The 20,714-nt window shown below is 35.4% G+C and overlaps 1 protein-coding gene across 3 annotated transcripts in view; it reads left to right on the forward strand.

Moving 5' to 3' along the window:
• Positions 1-20,714, forward strand: part of FMR1 (FMRP translational regulator 1) — a 31,696-nt gene that overhangs the window by 3,221 nt on the left and 7,761 nt on the right. For all 3 annotated transcript variants that reach the window (XM_035324497.1, XM_035324498.1, XM_035324496.1), the window contains exons 2-10: positions 5,305-5,357; positions 6,376-6,469; positions 7,278-7,349; positions 7,619-7,767; positions 8,751-8,844; positions 8,933-9,049; positions 13,348-13,518; positions 13,597-13,675; positions 17,708-17,817. In XM_035324497.1, coding sequence (XP_035180388.1) covers positions 5,305-5,357; positions 6,376-6,469; positions 7,278-7,349; positions 7,619-7,767; positions 8,751-8,844; positions 8,933-9,049; positions 13,348-13,518; positions 13,597-13,675; positions 17,708-17,817 — 939 coding nt within the window. The remainder of the gene's footprint in view (positions 1-5,304; positions 5,358-6,375; positions 6,470-7,277; positions 7,350-7,618; positions 7,768-8,750; positions 8,845-8,932; positions 9,050-13,347; positions 13,519-13,596; positions 13,676-17,707; positions 17,818-20,714) is intronic.

Here is a 20,714-nt window from a genome sequence, read left to right on the forward strand (position 1 = left end):
TTAAATCGCCTTATTTATTTTAAGAATAGTCCAACAAACAGCCAGGACTGCAAATCCTAAGGGGAGAGAACTGCCCTTTTGGAGCTCACAGCTAAGTAACTAAATCTTGAAGATGTGTGCTGTTAGGGCATATCTTTTCACATCTTGTTGGTTAGTATGGTGTGGTAAATGGGTTTTTTAAGCTCTTGTTCTCAGAGGACAAATAGACAGTCCCTTGTCTAATCTTTCAAGTATTAGCTTTAGATACTTTTTCTCTGTAAAAGGGCATGTGCTGGATGCTTTTCCAGCATGGGATTTTTTTGTACTCTTCCCAGCTTGGGAGTGATTCTCGTGTATCTTCTGCTAGAGATGGAAAGCATCCTGTTTGAGGCAGATGGCTTCAGATATTTGCTGGTTAACATCTGTATGTTCTCTGTAATCGTTTAGCCACTTCTTGCTCTATAACCTTGTTAAAATATTCAAGCTCTTCTTATCCCAGTAGTTTCAGCACTCTGCCATTTTTTCATTAGTTTGCTAGATACTTCACTTTTTTTTTCTGTTGAAGCTGCAATTGACAATGTCATTTATCTGAGTTCTTTTTTACTCCATGTCTCTGTTAACAGCTGTACTCAGGGCCTCCCTTTGCATTCCATACCATTTTTTCTTTGCTTTCACTGTTCCACACAGATGTACCCTCAGCAAATAAGTATCTTCAGTCTCTTTGTACATTCTTGATCATGTACTCAGTCCTTCTGAGGATGATAGCCTGTACCATTTTTCCTGATTTTGTTATTTCTGTTGTTTTTCTTGTTTCTTGGTCCATTTCTTTGTATGGCGGCGTGCCTGTTTTCAGATTTGGTAGCCATCCTTCCTTCCAACAGGTATCAAATGGTACATGACAGTTATGCAAACAGTAAATGTGCTTTGGTATAAACATAATATTTTCATCTTAGAGCATTTTTTCCCTAATCTCACTTAATAAATTTATATTATCCTCTGTTACTGAAATGTTTGGCGCTGCTCACATCTGATGTAAAACTTAAAAAAAATAATAATAATAAAAATCAAAAAGCTTCATGGCAGCTAATGCCTTTTTGTTCCTTTGAAGTTTGTTATGCCATTTAGCACAAAAATAACAGATAGACTGGAGTTCCCAATAATTCTCATTTTGTATCTAATAATTCATACAATTTAGACCACATCTTTAGCATATAACATTCTTACAATATGAGTGGTCTTATGTGAGAAAGACCATAACATGCCATTGTTCGATGATAATCTCTTTTACTTAATTATGTCTGAACCATGGTGATAAATGCTAATGGTTAATGTGACTGAAAGTCAAATTTGGTGTAGGAAACTTACCACATTTGAATCTTTCACCACAGAAAGGAACAAGCAGACTTGGTCATTGTTTCTGTGAACAGAAGCACATCTTGCAAAAGCAAACCTCTCGGTGATTTGGTTTTCTTGCGTATTCTTATTTGGTATCACTGCTTGTGTTAGTGATATCACAGCTGCTGTAGTCATTCAGTGTCCTGTTTTCTCATTTGAGTTCCATCTGATTTCATTGTGTTTTTAAGGTTTTCTTCATGTATGTGTTTACATTTATCATAGCCAGTGTTCTGTCCCTTCTTGAGTGTGCCTTTCAAGGCCAGATATACGCACCTTTGGGTTCAAATTTCCATGCCCAACTTCTACTCCTTATTTCCAGAAAGCCTGATGAATGCTTGTTGTGCTTTTCATAATACTCAGTGTGAAATCAGTGTCTCTTCTCTGCCTTCAGTGACATGTGGGACTGGCTTGTCCTGTTACTGTGAATTTGACTTCTGATGTTAATGATCTCTCACTTCTTTTTAGCTTTGTGTGTAGTATTATGCATATCGCAGTGTACAAAATACTATTGTTTACAGGTTCTTATAAATTTAAATGCCTCAAAACATTTCTACTTAGAAGTGTACAAAGACTTAAGTGTTCAAACTTTAAAGGGTATGAATTAATTTTACTTACTACAGAGGTTTAAATTCTTACACCTGTGGAAAATAAAAATAACGCTACATGGATTCAGAAAAATGTACTGGCCAAGGTGTATCGGATTTTTTTTCCTCTGTCACAAGATTGTAACTGCAGAACAAGGACAAATGGCTTTCTGTGATTAGTTGGGATTAGGCAACAGTACATCAAGGCTGTTAATTTTTTTTTTTTTTGTCTGGGTAATTGTTTTGTAAGCATAAAACTCATTATGGAAGTAGCAGAAGTGTTGTATACTTGAAATGAGGTATTTTGCAAGGTATCCCATCAACATTTTTGGCTAGGCTGGAGGAAAGCAGGTACTCCATCTATTTATGAACTCAGTGTAAATGAAATAAACTGTCAATTTTACTATATTCACTATTGAGAATCTGTACTGATGCTACTTGTGTATGGTTAACAGTTATCCTTAGTGTTACTGGTTCAGGTGTCTTTTTGGTTTTGAGTTGACTAAGCAATGTCAAAGACGTTCTTATTCCTTAAGAGGAGCTTTTGTAGTAGCTGGAAAGTGATAAAACACTATAATAATTAATTTGTAAACATCTGCACAGTGTTGGAATCCTCTTCAGCCTAGTGGAGTCCCTCAGTCCCTGTGTCTGTCACAGTAAAGGAATGATAAAACCTCTGCATCTGCTGTACTAGACCTTCAGCCTTTAAATTGGGCAGTGCTGCAAGTTTAAGGCAAAGATTGCCCATAGTTAAATATTATTTTAATTAGCTGTATTTTACATTTTCCAGATTTTTAAAGTATTATAATGTTTAAAGGTGTTAGGTTAGTCTTCAGTTTGATAACATTTGTTGTGTCACCATCTGATTTGGTTATTAATGGTAGGCTTTAGCATTAATCCCCCCAGTTGGTTATGTTGCTGCACTCATTAGGTTGTACTCAAGATGGCTTGGATGTTAGGAACTGTGAGGTCAGCATATGAGGCATAGTCTTGCCTTTTACTGCTATGCTGGTGCATTTCTTTGTCATATCCCATAATTTTTACAGAGTGTTATTTGGAGTATCTTTTGGTGTTTTCATTACCATAGAGGGGATGACTTCTCCAAAAGCATCTTTCAGAACAGCAGCAATTTTTGCTATTTTGTGAATATGAGAAAATTAGGTATGAACAAGTTATGTCTCAAGACATTGAATTATGTTACTCTTACCTGCCTTCCCCTGAGATTATTCAGCGCTCTTGGTAGCATTTCTGTAGGATTTGCTTTGTAAAATAACCCCTGCTTTTGCATACTGAAATGTTACTAATAATACTAAGTCCTGTCTTTTCCATTCCATGGCATGAAAGAGTTATGCCAAATATTCGGTAGCGATTACAGTATTTTTTCAGGTATTAAAGGCATCCATTTCTGCTACATCCATAAGAATAGGTACGTCAGAGCTGCACATGACCAAACATTGGAAGAAATGTGGGAAGAGCCTTTGAAAGCGATGTGTAGTGTTGCAAAACAAGTCAGGACTATGTTAGTTATCTGTGAAGTGCATATTCTGTTCAGGGATCCTCTTACAGAGGAGACAGCAATATAAAACAGTAGATAAGTGTCCAGGGGTCATAATGATCAACTGGGAGTTCTGTTGCCTTTTTATATAAAGAGTATTTCTGTTATACTATCAACATAATGCAGAGGTATGGTTTTAGATCTACTTTGTATTACATCATTTCATAAAATGCCAACTATGTTTGTAATCCGTTTGGAAGGAATATCTTGGAACTTCAAAATAAGTAATTACCTGAGTTCTGTTAAATCCATTTCTAAATCTTAGGGCTTCTTGGATAAATTTCCTTTGGATGCTAGTAGTAATAAACTTTCCTTTTAACTTTATTTACAGTATTCAGAGAGATGAGCCAGGTATAAAACACTTTTGTTATTGTCCTTGTGACTTGGCTTTGACTTCTGCTCAAGGTGGCATTAGTTATTTTCAGATTATCAACCAGCACTGGACCTCTTTATTTTATTGAATGTCTCTCAGTGCACCTGTAGACATGTACTTGTCCACACATACCACTTAATTTCCTTATATCAGGTACTGCTCTGGTTTGATTCTACAAGTTACTACTGCAACTTAGCAAAGGCTTGGGAATACTTCATAAAGGAAAGTGTTGGGAGAAGTTTTTTAACCACTTAAACTCCATAGCTAGCGAATTCTTACCTTTGTGTAAGATGCCAGTTATTTTTGTCTTAGTAACTTGAAATGGGAAAGGGAATGAAAAGTTCCATAGTTCAGTAATTACAAAAGAAGTTAGTTACTGCTAAGTTACTTCCAACTTACTGAGAATTTTTAGATCTGCTAAGACACATTTCCATAATCTCTCTTGCTAGTGCACTTTCATCTACCATGCAAGGGCATGATATATATAATATACATTTATGTATGGACAAATACCAGTGGAATGCTCAGCACTCTGTCAGTGCCTGTCTGTTTCAGCAGTTTGTAAAGGTATTTTAAAAAGGAACAAACCGCAGTCTTTTCAGCCCTGGTTGTTCTGTGACCTCTATAATTTGAGGCTGTAAAAAATACTTTAATTAGTGAATCCCAAAGCTCTTCAAGTAGTGTCTCGATCTTGCTGTTCTGTAGATGGGGATGTTTGGGCATAAACATGAGAGTTGTTCAAAGGTCAATCAGTTGAGTAGCATAAATGTAGAAAAGCACTTGGGGTTGAGTCTTAGTTCTGTATTCTGCTTCAAGGTTGTGTGGGAGACAGCACAACTGCTGTCCATTACCCAGAAGGAAAGCGAAGGAAGGCTGCAGGGCATTTAACTTAAGTTTATGTGCTAAGGAAGCTGACTGTGATGAAACTAATTCTGGGAGAATTGTGCTGGAATGGATGTCAGCAAACTTTGCTGGTGTGATATTTAAGCTTACCTTGAAGTAAAAGAGAAAAGAGGCAGGATTGTTTTCTAGGTATATTGGTTTTATTTCTACACCATAGTTTCCCTGACAGAAAGCATAAAATGTTCATTATAAAATATTAAAATCAAGTTATAACTCACTATTCAAAATGATCTTGCCATTTGATAGTGACCTTTCTACTTTTTATAAGTAATGGGAGAGAATGTGTGTATGGCTTGGACATTGTGTCTGTACACGGGCAGACATGAATTCAAGGTTATCAACTTTCAGTATGCATTTTATATAGGACTATTGCAAAATTAAAAAGGCTGAGTCAACAGCATACTTAGGTTTTGACTTCTACTGATATCTCTGAAAGGAAAAAAAGAAGAGTTTTAAAATTATTTTTAAAAAATATGGACAGGCAGATCGTAATTATATCTTTCTTTTCTTCACAGGCATTCGTAAAGGACGTACATGAAGATTCTATAACAGTTGTATTTGAAAACAAGTAAGTATATTGCTGATGTTATACCTAGAAACGTGGCAGAGTTGCCATCCTGAATTTGATTAACTTATGTATAACATAATAATGATGGAGATTGGCATCTTTTAGATACTATAGGCTTGCTGCTAGTGTGTTTCGGAATTATGTTTGAAGTGTTTTTAATTGTGACATTTTATTGTAAATGCTTTTATTTGTTTAAATATTTTTTAAGTACAATACTATATTGGTGTGAGATTTAGAAAGATGAGCATATTATTGAACTTACATAATTACAACCAATATAAGTAAGCAGTAGTATCATGACTGCTTCTGTCTCATGGGAATATCTTATTTTAATTTACCAAATTACATTAATCCAAATGTATTTTATAGATAAGTGATAAATGCCAGTTTTCTTAGCTCGAATTTTCCTCATCATTTAAGGGCATTACAAGTTAGCCTTCCATTATACTGTTCAGCTGATTTTTTTTTTTTTTTCCTTCAGTAGGGAAACAACATGCTCCTATATACTTTTTCCTGTCAATCTTTATGGCATCGTCTGTGGTTTTGGAAATTGTTTTCTGATTTCTCTAAAGACAAGTTTTTTGTCATACTTATCTTATTCAGTCTCTGTTAAAGAATCTGAAAATTCAAATTGAATTCAGACTGAATCCGGATCATGTTTTCATAAGCTATAGGTAGAACCAAAGAAGTAAGACTTCTTTTGAATGAAGAGTTCAAAAGGGTTATGAAACTTCTTAATCTGTGTTTCTGAAGTTGGGAGTAAAACCTATAACGGTAAACAGAAATCTTCCAGCAGTAGTTTGTACAAAACGGTGCAGGTAGCATCAAGCTATCGCTTAAGCTGCTGAATGATCACTTACAGGTGTTTCTTCCAAACATTAATTTACCTTTTCTATAGATGTTTGTGTGCACAAGCTCTGAAAAACTTAAAAAATTAATGGATTTTGAAAGCAGTAATTTTTTTTTTTTTTTAAAAAAAGGAATGTGAATAGGCCATTCAGTGTATTTTTATTTGCAGCTGGCAACCAGAGAGACAAATACCATTCCACGATGTGAGGTTTCCTCCACCTGCAGGCTATAATAAAGATATAAATGAAAGTGATGAAGTAGAGGTACGTATGCTTCATTCTCAGAATTTGATTTGAGAAGTGAGAGAACTTGGGGTGGAAAAAAAATATCAGCCTCGCCAGTTGTAAGGCTTGCCTCCATGTTGCATGGCATCACTTCTTTAATCCCAAGTACTACATAGAATATGACATCATGCATGTCATCAAAAGAGATTTTTGCTGTGTTAGCCTGGACTGTACTTCTTTGACTACATTTAATTTTTAACTTGTTAACCAGACAGATGTTTAATAATGTCTATATGTTCATAAAACTTAAAGCTGAATGAGGAAGATTGTCTTACATGTGTATGTATACAAAATACATTTACATATAAAAATACCTATGTAAATACTGATGTATATGTAGAGAGAGTCTGATTTAAATATGACACGTTCCTAAAAGTTGCCCACTTTATGATAAAATATTTTTTAATAATTATTATTAAAAAAGAAGTGAGAACTTCCAGCATTTATATTTTGGTTGCATGCTATTTATTTTGATTTGAAAAATAAGATGGCAATTCTTTTCTGTAGATGTGGCCAATATATATATGCTAAAGTAGTATAGATATATGTCCTCTTTTTATTTTTTTATTTATGATATAATATGCATGAGTTTATATCCTACCTTCGCTTGCAGTAGATATTTAACCTGTTAACGCACGCTGTGCAGTACCTAGGTTGGAGACTTTAAGTATCAGTATATCTTGCTGGTTTTCACCCATAACAGAGCTGATGATTATACTAATCAATATCAGCTTTAGTGATGTCTTTTAAGAATGCTACAAATGTGTAATATATTTTTTTTGTTTAGGTTTATTCCAGGGCAAATGAAAAAGAACCCTGCTGCTGGTGGTTGGCTAAAGTGAGAATGATAAAGGGTGAGGTAGGAATATGCATATGTACATATTTATTTACTTATATAAACTATTTTTCTTGTGTTGATTTCTTTTATATTGATGTGCAGTAACATAAGCTTTTCCCTCTTCACTTTCAAATAACTTCTTGATTAAGACTTGCAATTACCATTAACATCAATGTAAAAAGTTCAAATTTGACTTTTAGAGTTAACAAAAGCACCTTTCACTTAATAGTATAAGTCTTACTCTTGTCATAAAATGTGTGTCTTGGATGATTTTATTATTTTTATATCAGTTTTACGTAATAGAATATGCAGCCTGTGATGCTACGTACAACGAAATTGTCACAATTGAGCGTTTGAGATCTGTGAACCCCAATAAACCTGCAACAAAAGATACTTTTCATAAAATCAAACTGGAAGTTCCAGAGGATTTAAGGCAAATGTAAGTGTAAGAATTTATTTATAACTTGTTTCAAAACATGGGTAACTTCTTGAGCATGAGAAGGAATAAAAATGCTTCTTACTGCTTGAAAGTAACTTCTACAGTTGTCATGTAAGAATGTAGAAAATATAAATGTGAACGTGATTAGAAATATAAAAATGATCTTTGAAATTCAGTTTAGTCCTCCAGGAGGAAATACTTCCTTTAAGATTTTAAAACTTACATGCAGCATAGATTAAGATTTTTATTCATTACAATATGTATTCTTATTTGTATTCTTGTTAAGTGATGTACACCAATTAATATGAATTCATTCTTGGTCAACTTTATCGATCATTTGCAAATGGTCACTCTATCAGTGAAAGAGTATTTGACAATCTATGCAAATTGGTATTTAATGACAATAGAAAACATTATCCTATGTTGTAGGGCAGAAGATTTTTTGGTGATAGCTCTGGAAATAGTTGGGGAATTATAAAACCTACTATAGTATGGTACAGAAACAACTGTTTTTCTTCTTCAATGCTGTCATGTCATTTTCTTCTAAACATAGCTCTAAAACCTGGATTAATACCATCTCCCCTCTAGCTTCAAATCAATTCATGCTTTTTTTGAGATGCAGTGGATGCAGTGAATTTGCATATACTGGTTCATGGTGTGTTTGAAACTCAAATTTGCTGGATGTGACAATCCTAGCTTTTTTTAATGTGAAGTTTTCCTTAACTGGTTTGTCATTTCTTAGATGTACATACAGATAAATTTTCTGGAAAAAAAAAAAAAAGCTCTGATTCTACTGTTGTGAAAACCACTGAAATTAAAAGGATTAAAAGAAATTACATCAGAATGAAGCAATACCTGTGTTAAAAGGGAGGACTTGGATATATGATTTAAGATTCATTGTATTAAGAAAATAATCTTTTTTTTGGTAGTGAACCATAAATGCAGCAGTTATTATTTTTAAATATGTTGCATTTTATTCTTAGGTGTGCCAAAGAGTCTGCACATAAGGACTTCAAAAAGGCAGTTGGAGCTTTTTCTGTAACATATGATTCTGAAAACCATCAGCTTATTATTTTAGTAAGTATGAAGATTTAACTATACTGAATATAGTGTTCTGTTTGAAGGGTGCATATGTAAAACACTGTTTTCTTTGTTAATAATTTAGTCAATCAATGATGTAACAACAAAGCGGGCAAATATGCTGATTGATATGCACTTTCGAAGTCTTCGTACCAAGTTATCCCTGATTTTGAGGAATGAAGAAGCTAGCAAACAGCTGGAGGTACGTTGTTTTTCTCTGAAGTATTCTTTTTTTTTAAAAAAAGAAAACACGAGCATTTATTAGCTGTTAGGATTTGTATGGGGATGAAAGTAATTATCTACTGATACTATTCTTAGTGTTAAAAAGATGCAGATGAAGATGTAACCCTAACAAAGAGGCTCATAGTTACAGGGCCTCTTCTTACAAATAACCATTTTTATCCAGCCTTATATCCAGTCATGCCCATCAGCAGGATCTTATGTTAAACATAAATAGATATATACACACACATTTATTTTGTATTTTGAACCATAGAATAGTCACTATAGCATGAATAGTGCCACATATTTGATAGCTTTGAGTAACTGTTCTTAAAAATAGATGGAGTGAATATGGCTTGATAGTGAAATGGACTAGAACTGAATCTTGCAAAACAAACAGTGAAAATGAGAGGTGGATCTATAGGAAGGGGTGAGACTGATGTTGGTAGGACGTACGAATGGAATGGTTTGTCTCTAGATAAAATGTTAGGAAATTGTCTTACAGCAGATACAGCTTCTGATATTCCTGTAACTGGAGAGTGGGTGTTGACTGGCAAGAAGTTTGACTCATACTTGTCCGTGGAAAAAAAGGAGTAGGCTAAGAAATCAGGGGATCTTTGTACAGTAGAATTAACATATCTTCATGTTTTTACTCCTATCTACAAATTGGAAAAAAATAGCAACATTTCAAAAAAAAAAAAAAACCTTTTTAGATTAATCAGCAAGAACTAGAAGTACCACCAGAACTATTGTTATTAAAGTTTTACGTTGGGTGAATACCAGCTCTGTTATTTTAGAGCCAGATTTTGTTATTCCCACGCCACGACCCCAACGGGGATTAGACCAGTTTTGGTTTTAGCTTGAAATGGGATGTGGTGTAGTCATTCAGGACTCCTGTAAGCAGCTGTGTGCGTACCTACTGGGTACAAGAAGCTCTTCCTTCCATTACTCTCATAAGTCTCTTGATTTCTGTATTTGAGAGGTGCGATCCAAGTTTCTTTGGGTCTTGGTCTCTTCCTGATCTTGAGAAAACTAGTCTCTTCTCATTGGTGTTCCTTCTTGAGCACAATCCATTCTTCTCTGTCTTCCTCCAGAACTGACAATTGTGTGGGCAGTTTACCTCTTGAAGTGCAAAGTATTATTTTGGAGGTGGGAAGAACAACAGCCTTTTTAGAGCTACTTCTATGTATGTGCTCCCACAAATGCATGCACCAGCAGCTGCTGTAATTGATTCCTTTCCCAAACTAATGTGGGATTCTTGCTCTCATTCTAAGACTGAACCTTTTTTTTTCCTGCTGTGAGAGACTGGACAACTTGATTTGATTCTGACTGGAAGGCCTTTATTCTACATGAGCAGTACTTAAATTAAGGTTGTTGTGAGAAAAATATATATGGTTATAATTAGCATGATAAACGTTGGGAGACATTTTTCATGTTGGCATTTGTTTCCTATATGTCAAGAACTATGAAGTCAATTTCAGCTAAATTTGAAAAACTTCAGATACTAAAAATCATACTCAGAATTTCTGTTGAAACACTGACATACAGACAGCACACGTCCATCTGCAGAGGAAACACTTAGTGAATGCTTTGGGCTTTTACTGCATTATTATTTGATGGAAACAATGAACCATTAATAAACTCATTTTCATGCCTTGTGCTCGTAATCTATAAGAGTACTATTAATCTAAGCTATAATCACTATACCAGCTTTTTTTCCTCCCTTCCCTTTGTTGTATTTTGTACCTTCTTTTCTGCATATTAGCTTCTTGACTTGCATAGTCTTCCTTCTCAAATACGGCTTTTAGAGCATCAAGTAAAATAACCAGTTATTTTTTGTTTGCATCCCTTCCTAGTAGGTGTATCTTAGATGTGTTTTTAATGTTTTTTTTAAAAAAGCCCAAATTTGGAAATGTATTTTTGCATTCTGGTTTATATCTTATTCTCTCTGAATGCAGTTAAGACATGACCTCTATCTAGGTATTTAAATATTATTTGCATAATTGTTTCTCATTAATCTGTCCAAAGAAAATAGATGAAGATTTTGCTGTGTTTAGGTGCAGTACATCTTGTAATATATAATTTCTGGAAAAAGCTAATGATATTTTAGTACATGCTATATAACTGCATCGTGACCATCATAGTCAAGGTCCCTAGGAGTGATGTAGTTCCGTATTTTCTGTGTATCGTAGGTAGCTGTGTAAAGGACTGATTGATAGGATTGTCCTGTTTTCTACTCTTATTTGGTGGTCTTTAACATGTCAAACAGTAAATCAGCTTTTGGATTATCAGTTGAAATGTACATCTGTAAGCATTGCAGATGATGTTTGCTTTCTGAGTTGTCTGTAATCTAGTTAAAGAACTGCTTGACAGAGGTCCCCAAGTATGTGAAGTATTCATGACACTTGGATACTTTACTACATATCCATTGTAGCAGATTCTCTGACAGTGATTTTCCATGGGGTATTTATCATCATCTTTAAACTGACTGGGTTGGATAACAGTAGTGATTCAGATGGGACAGAGTAGACCATTATGTGTGCATTTCTATCATTTTTTTCAACCTCTGTAGACTTTCATGTTGCTGAGGTTAAACTGCTGTTAGTACCCAAACTAACTTAAAGTACACCTGTGCACGCCTTCACCACTTTGATTGCAATGCAGAAAGATGTACAGAATTATATTTTGACTCTGGAAAGGTAATACAGAGCTTTCACTTTATTTTCTTGCAAAACATTCTTTCCATTTGACTTAATACAGACTTTCCATCTGTGATAGTGTATCTTCTGTAGATGCTGTAAGCTGTTACTTTCCAGTGTTACATGGTCTTGTGGTCAGACATTAGTGGATGGCATGTGCATTTTTACATAGTTTTTCTAGCAATTCATGACTTTTTCACATACTTTATATTTGCTTTTCTCTGTAGGTTTAAGTACTGTAACTTTGTTTAAATGTATGACAACTTCATTGTCATAAACAATGTCTGTGTTATTCTGTGTATTCATCTTTTACTGTTTTTTCTCCATATGTTTCTTTTAGTTCTCATGGTAACCAACCTTAGTGATCTTCCCATTTCATATAGCACAGGCATCCTTTAAGAAAACTGTTTTTTGAAAGTATGAAGAGGATGTGTAGGAGAAATTTATCAGTCATTGTTTTAGTCTTCATAAACAAGTAATTTTTTTTTTTTTTTTTTCCTGTTTAGAAATAAGTCACCATTTATGTTTAGTGGCTTCTCTGCTTGCTTGATGGGTTGCTGATTGCAATTCAGCATTTCCCAAGTATTTTTCTTTGCATCCACAAGGTCTGTTCATGCTAATAATCTGAGGTACCTGGGATGGGCAGAAGCTGTTCACATCAATACAGGATTGTATGATTCTGCCGAAATCTACCTTACCTACATGTTTGAGTGTTTTCAACATGATACAACCCTGCAATGTGCTGCAAGATATTTTTCAAAAGCTTCCCTGTGTTCTCAGTTCTTTTCTGCATGCGTGCTGTGTGACAGAAGCTTCATATAATCAGGAAAACATTGAAACTGTTTTATGTATGGGCATGTTTATGCATAATTCTGTAAGTTGGAGCTCAGTAACATAGCTGTCTTGGAAGCTTAGGGCTGCTTTACAAAACTGTTTACTGTGGTCAGTAGAGGTATCTTTAACCTGTTCCTTTCGTTATTTTTGCAAGTTTTATCCAGATCTTTAGCAATACTTTTTCAAAGCTATTTTGACTTATTTTTTTTCTTGGTGTCTTATTTCATATAGGACATCCTCATTAAAATCGTGTAAGCCATTTTGTATCGTTTAGCTACGCCATAACAGCTTCATGCAAAGGTGATTAGGGTTGCAAAACCATGTGTTTGAGATTACCTGAGCTTCGAAAATGATTGAGAGTTGATATAATGGTATAGTTTTTAGTAACTCTTATTGCCCTGGTGGAGCAGGGGATTTTGTCTTAGTAGCATGAATCTTAAGTTCTCAGGTTGATCCTTCTGTATGGGTAGAAGTGATTCCAGTACGTGTTTAATGTGTTCTCTGGATCCAAGCAGTGTATTGCTGTTACACCTTAATTTTGTGTTGTCTTGCATGGACAGATTTCTCATTTTATTTCTTTTATGCACGGTAGATACCTATATGGTTAACATTTTTTCTGTGTCTATTTGTGACTATTAATTGAGTTACTGTTCTTTCCCCCTAACAATTGAAATAGGTGCATTTTTCTGCCAGAGATCATAGGATTTGGTGTGATAATCTATATAAATATATGTATCCTTTTCAGAGTTCTAGACAACTTGCATCACGATTTCATGAACAGTTTGTTGTACGTGAAGACCTAATGGGTTTGGCCATTGGCACTCATGGTGCTAATATTCAGCAAGCTAGAAAAGTCCCTGGAGTGACTGCTATTGATCTTGATGAAGATACTTGTACATTCCATATTTACGGGGAGGTAAGTTTCCTTCCTTACCCTTTCAAAAGAGAATACAATAAGAAAACATCTCATTTCTCTCATACACTTATGTTTTAGGATCAAGATGCCGTGAAAAAGGCAAGAAGTTACCTTGAATTTGCTGAAGATGTCATACAAGTCCCAAGAAACTTAGTAGGTATGTCAATTCTGGAGGGTGTGACATTAAAGAAAAATGCCTTTATAGAACAAGTTTTTACTTTTAGAACAACAACAACAAGAAATGTATTTTCTTTGAATAATTCATAGGTGGTACAAAGTTTGGGGCTTTTTTTTTTTCCAGCTCTGCTGGAAAATTCCTCAGTTTACACTAAGGAATTACCTACTGGTTTGCGGTTCAGAAAGATCTTAAACTAAAAGCAGTATGCTTATACTTGAATACGAAGTAGTAAAAGTAGTTTCTAGATTGAGCCAAAGAATTAATTTCCTCCAAAGATGTGGAGAGATTTGTTCAGCTGTACAGCAGATGAGTCATTATTGCTCTGACTTGTATTTGTCTTTTCTCCTGTGCTTTTACTTCTACAATATTGTTTGTTGAGAAGCAGCAGTGTGGAATGAACTGGAGGCCTGGTTAAGGCACTCAGAGGTCAAGAAAAAACTCAAAAGACAATTTAATGACTTCCATTATCAAGTATATCAAGACAGTCCACAAGAATGCATGCAGCACTTGTTGGTGTGTGTGTATAAAATCATTTTAATGAGCTTCTGTTGCTGTAAAGCAACATTAAAAATACGTAGCATAACTCAGTAGATAAGAGAAGGGAAAATATTATACACTGTAATGTACTTTGAAAGATAGGTAATTTTAATAGCTTGTGAAGCAGTATATGAAATTTGGTGTGGAAACAATTGGAGTTCTGCAGTGGGACAAGTACTTATGCTCTGGAGTTGATATAAAAACAGTAGCTTTTAGGGTAAGTTCGCCATCCCACTCCCTCCCATTTCCACTGGTGGTAAGTGAAATGATAGGCTGCCATCATTATTTTAATTTGAAGTTTTATTTTCTTTGTTACTGTTCTATGTTTAGATCTCTGAACTTACTTCCGGTTTTGGCAGCTTTGCATTTCTAGTCTCTTTCTTGGCCTAGATCCCTTCTAATATAAAATTAGACCAACCATATGTCATATCCAAAATAAGCAATGTTTGGTAATTTACTTTCTAACTTCTAATGATTTGCCAGAAAACAAATAATTTTCATTAAAAAGGCAAAAGGCCCTTTTCTGAAATGTTTGCATTTTCTGTAGATAAAACAAAATTCAGCATCTGTTTTTTCTACTTAATTATCCTTTAAAAAAATCAACATAAAAAATGTTTCTTTTTGAAGTCTGCATGGAAATTAATAACCTGAAATGTAGGTTACAAAATGTAGGCATGTAGTCCATAATTTTAATGAATGTTGTGTATGTTGATGAATTCTATCTAAAAATAAATACTAAATATTTTTTCATTGGCATAAGCAATTTAATGTTCATTTTTGTGCTTTGGTTTACTTGACTTTTCTATACACCACCAAGGTTTTTCAATATTTATTAGCAAGCTGTTGTTATATTCACTGAAGGTGCGTAAGGGAATAAAGTATTCCAAATCAGCTTTAGATTCTCTGAGCAGGCCTTTGTGATCAAGGAAGAGCTTACTGTCCATCTCTTATCATTTTTTCTACAAATATGAGAGATTTAAAAGTTCATGGTAGAAAAATTGAAATGCAAAAGCAAAACTTTATTTAGGAAACTTTATTTAGCTTTGAATGATAGGTATAGTGTCCTGTATGACTAAAAGAGGGTTTTAATTTGCTCTCCAGGGATTAATTGTACCAACAAAACAGTAGCAGTCCTGTATTCAGTATTTTCTGCCCTTATTTAAGTAATGTGCCTGCGAAAATGTTACATTCTAAGTTTTTCAGCAGTTTTGTTTAAGATTCTTTATTCCTGTTCTATGCAGATAGCATCTTTGATAGCACTCTTCTAAGCTTTTCTTTCTTCTTGTGATTGCAATATATGGCCTTTTCTTACTCACCTCCCAAGCAGCTCATTTATCCTGTCTATTTTCAGACAACAAGCTAGTTTGTTCAGGTTGGACAGAACTAAACTTTCTGTTGTTTCAAATGAGAATGTGGTTCCGAAGATAAATGTAGGCATTGACATTAGAGTATAGTTTTTCTGTTTTTAATCTGTCTTTTTAATGAATTATAACTTATTTTCAACTATCTACAAAGAAAAGCTCAGTTTCTAAGAATCTATAATAAAGGAAAACCTTAGCTAATTTCTTATAACAAACTAACCAATGGTTTGGTTTTGTTCTCTACCTGAATAGTAATGAAACAGCAAATGTAGGTCATTGTAAAAGTTTAAAAAAAATATGTAACCAACAAAGTTTATTCTTAAATGACTCTGAAGTTAATTTAAACATAAATTAAGCATAAATTTAAGCATGCAAGATAATGAATAGATCTGTAACTAAGATCATAGAATCATAGAATAGCTTGGCTTGGAAGGGATCTTACAGATCCAGTTCCTCCAACCCCCCTGCCATGGGCAGGGATGCCACCTGCCTGACAAGGCCGCCCAAAGTCCCAGCCAACCTGGCCTTGAACACCTCCAAGGATGGGGCATCCACAACTTCTCTGGGCAGCCTGTTCCAGTGCCTTACCACCCTCTGAGTGAAGATTTTCCTCCTATCTTCTAATCTAAATTTCTCTTCTTTTAGTCAAAAACCCTTCATGATAGTCCTAACATTATCAGCCTGTGTAAAAAGTCACTATATTTTTTTTTAAAAGCCCCGCTTCAAGTACTGTAAGGCCACAATGAGATTTCCCTGGAGCCATCTCTTCTCCAGGCTGAACAGCCCCAGCTCTATCAGCCATTCTTAAAAGGAGAGGTGCCCCAGCCCTCTGATCAGCCTTGTGGCCATTCTCTGGACACACTACAACAGCCCCGCACCCTTGTGCTGGGGGCTCCAGACTTGGGTGCAGTGTTCCAGTTGGGGCCTCATGAGGGCAGAGCAGAGGAGGACAATCCCTTCCCTAGACCTGCTGGCTGTGCCTGCGTTGATGCAGCCCAGGATGCAGTTGGCCTTCTGGACTGCAAGCACCCACCACTTGCTCATGTCAAGCTTTTAATCCACTAGAGCTCCCAAGCCCTTCTCTGCAGGGCTGTTCTCAGTGAGTTCTTTTCCCAGTCTGTGCTCACGTCTGGGATTGCCCTGACCCAGGTGCAGCACTTTGCTCTTGGACTTGTTGAACCTTATTAGGTTTGCATGGGCCCACCTCTCAAGCTTTTCCAGGTCCCTGTGGAAATCATCCTTTCCTTCTGGTGTGTCAACTACACCACTCAGATTGGTGTCATCTGCAAATTTGCTGAGGATGCGCTTGATCCCGCTGTGTCATTGATAAAGATGTTCAGCAGCACTGGTCCAAAGATGGGCACCATTTGTCACCAGCCTCCACCTGGAGCAGCTCTCTGGGTGTGGTCATCCTGCCAATTCCTTATCCACCAGATAGTCCACCCTTCTTATCTCTCCAGTTTAGAGGTAAGGATGCTGTGTGAGACTGTCGAAGACCTTACACAAGTCCAGGTAGATGACATCGGTTGGTCTTTCCTCGTTGACTGATAGATTTACTCCATCATAGAAGGCCACTGGAAGGCATGATTTGCCCCTGGTGAAGTTGTGCTGGCTGTCTCAGATCACCTCCTTGCCTTAACATTGCTTCTAGGAGGATCTGTTGCTTTTCGGAGGATCTGTTCCATGATCTTCCCAGGCACAGAGGTGAGGCTCACCAGTCTGTAGTTCCCCAGGTCTTCCTTTCTACCCTTTCTCAAAATGGGATTGATGATTTAATACAGAAGTACGAAACTGTGATTCATTTCCTTTGTTCTCTGTAGAAGCTTTGAAAAGGAAGGGAACTATACTCAGTTATGAACCTTCATAATAAAGTACCTCTCTTCCTGTATGCTGCAGTGATTGCTTTGGAACATTACCAAAGTTAACGTCCCAGGCTGCCTTAGACATTATAGTACATGGCTCATTGACTAAATCTTTGTTGTGGAGTATTAAGTCATTTTGACAAGTTCTTGCACTGTTACTGAATGGTTGTGTTTAACTAGAATATAGTAATGCTCTCAGGTTTTAGGGGAAAAACCCTGAAAATGGAATCTTTTGTATGTTCTTTCTGTAGGAAAAGTAATAGGAAAAAATGGAAAGCTGATTCAGGAGATAGTGGACAAATCTGGTGTTGTAAGAGTGAGAATTGAGGCTGAAAATGATAAAAATATTCCACAAGAAGAGGTATGTTTTTAGTTCATGTGATTTCTATGTATGTTAACTGATGGTTATATTCTACCCAGTACTAAAATGAAATTTTCTTTGTGTTTTCGTAGTGGTAAGATGAAGTTCTGATTATTGTTCTTTTTCCTTATGGAACTGTATTTCCCTGTTCATGCTAAAGGGGCATTTGTATGTAAATTGGACTTATTTTTGTTTTAAAAAAATGCTGTATGAAACTTTGTGATGCATCTTCTTAGAGATTTCATGTTATTCCTGTTTGAAGCAGCAATATGGTTTCTCGGCATGTGCTAAGCTGTAAATAAGTATATGCAATTCTTCCTGTTCCCATTCATTAATTTGCCTTGAGACTGGTTTCTTGGGGTTTTTCCTGCTTTCAATTTTTCTAGTAAGTCATTTCATTGTAAGGGACAGTTTGTATTCTGTGTATAAACCCCTAAGCCCTCTTTTTAAACATGATCTGAATTCACAGTAGCACGTGAATTATAATTTAAAGGAAAAACAGCCATGAATGATGTGAAATGCCATGTTTGCACAGAAAGGCTATCTGAAATTGTATGTTTTTTTTCTATGTACTAGCCTTGTAGAAGGCTTTAATGAAATCTTGAACTTCGTAATTTGACAACTTAAGGCACTTCTGTGTGGGGTTATGTTGTGGGGGAAAGGTTGCAGGTTTGAAAGTAAAGCTTTAAGCAAAAAGGTTTTAACATCTCAATTCAGGAAAAGTCCCTGCACTTCAAATGTGAAATGTGCTTGAATTTTAAAGATCAAACTCTTTCACCCGAAAATCTTAATATGTACTCATTAAATAACCTTTGAATAAGACATGAAATAGATTTCTAGAACACTTACATTCTTGCTTCAGTAGTTTTTCATCTTTTGTATCATCATGATTAAATTATTACGGAAGACCCAGAGTTCAATTTCTTTCTGTAAAAAGTGGCTAAGCAATTATGTGAGGTTTTTTTTTACATCTATTTGAAAAGGTAAGAGAGTCAGCTCAGTGTTTAGATTTAAAAGATTCACTTATATTTCGAATGTGAATTCTAATAAACTTACAACTCTAAAATTCTTGAGCTGTCTTAATAAGCAAGAGGGTGCTGCTTTTGCTCCAGGCTAAAAGTTTCAAAGTTTTTGATGTTGCCTACTGAAGAAAATTTGGGTAAAAGATTAAGTCATGGCTCCAGTTGGATTTCAGATTTTTTCATTCTTCTGTCTTGAAAAAACTAATTTGATGTCCTTCAATCCAAAATACATCTTTTAAAGATGAATTGAAAGCCTTTTCACCTGCCAAGCTCTGCATTCCTATTTCTTTTTTTTTTCCTGATAATGAAATTGCTAACGCTGGCATTCCTTATGCTGCTTTAGGTGTTAGTTGGGTCATGTTTTACAGCAGGAGAAATAGAAGAAATTGATGTCAAAACTTGGCAGCTAAAAGTTAGTACCGGTGATCTTATTTCTGTTATATTTGAAATGAATGTGTAGGAATCTTCCAGTGCATAGACATACACATTGCAGACTTTCTTTTTGTGAAGAACAGTAGGCCACTTTTAATACAGTATTGGGTTCTTTCTGTTAAGACTGAGATCTCAAAATCCTGCCCATAAAATTTGGGTGTGGTCCATAACTTCCATAATTTTATATGAGGTCTCTAGGCTTTTAAAGTAGGTTTTATTTCTTATAGAAGTATATATTATTTTTATTTCTAAATTTCTGGGCAGATGACTTATGGGCATAAGAATTCACTACTGAAACAAAGTTGAAGATAGGCGCTTTTGCTTTGGAGGCAGATATAAGCCTCACTTTGGAGTTTTTGTAGGGCTAACATTACTTCACATTGCCACTAGCTCAAATTCTTAAGAATTCTTATTCTTAAGAATTCATTCTTATACCTAGAGTTCACCGCTGAACGTGACAAGCATCAATGTCTTCTTACATGCTATTTTAAGTCAGTAGTCTTGTCTTTTAAAAATTGATACTATATACTAGTTAATGCCAGTTTAGTGTAAAAGTAGTTACTCTTCATCAAGTCATATTGAATACTTATGAAACAAAATGACTCAGATAATATATTTCAGTGGACCACACCAGTGGCTAAAAGATCTCTGAAGCTCTATTACACGTATTTTAATATGTGTAAGATCTATCAAGTCATATTAGAGGCATGCCACTTCAGTATTGCTTTTAAGGAACTTCACCCTCTTGTGAATATATTTTTCTCTTTTTGAGAGATTATCCTCAGTTGTTTCACTCTTGGGGGTTGCTGGGGGCAGGTGGAGGGACACAAAAAAAATCTTTTGAATGCAATCCTGTGAAGAGTACGTGTGCAGTGATTGTTAATGGTATTCGGAGCTCATGATGAGATAGCTAATACAGTAACTTTGAAAAAAGTTATTGGTTCAGTTAGGGGTAGTTGAGCTCTGTCTACTCATGCATGGATTTCAGCAGCTGAGTGTTTACAAGACTTAGGTTGACTTCTGCAGTTTACAATGAAGCTTGTACTGCTGTGCTGAGGCTTCAGCTGGTACAAAATTCAGGTAGTTTAAATTTAGTTCATTAGGTTTGTGTGGGTATTAGTCCCACCTCTTCAAGTGATGCTTAGCCCAGTTTTAGTCTGGAGTTATCCTTGCGGAAATTATACTTGTATCTGCTAAAGTTTATCTGTTTTCAGCACTTGGGACGCTTTTAGGTAGATTTCTTAGACCACTTTTCACCACCTAAGTTAGTCTTTAGATATTTTATCTGTAAGGGTCATAATTTCAGGCATTAGAACTTGATCAACTCCAGGCCTACATTTCACAGGTAACTAACAAATCAGTTAATATTTGAAAGGGAGCAGGCATGTAAGCTAGTAATTGTTGCCTGATGCAATAACTTATGTGCCTTTTACCATTTGAGAG

Source organism: Oxyura jamaicensis, chromosome 4 (genome assembly GCF_011077185.1).
Source record: "Oxyura jamaicensis isolate SHBP4307 breed ruddy duck chromosome 4, BPBGC_Ojam_1.0, whole genome shotgun sequence".
NCBI classification, from domain to species: domain Eukaryota; kingdom Metazoa; phylum Chordata; class Aves; order Anseriformes; family Anatidae; genus Oxyura; species Oxyura jamaicensis.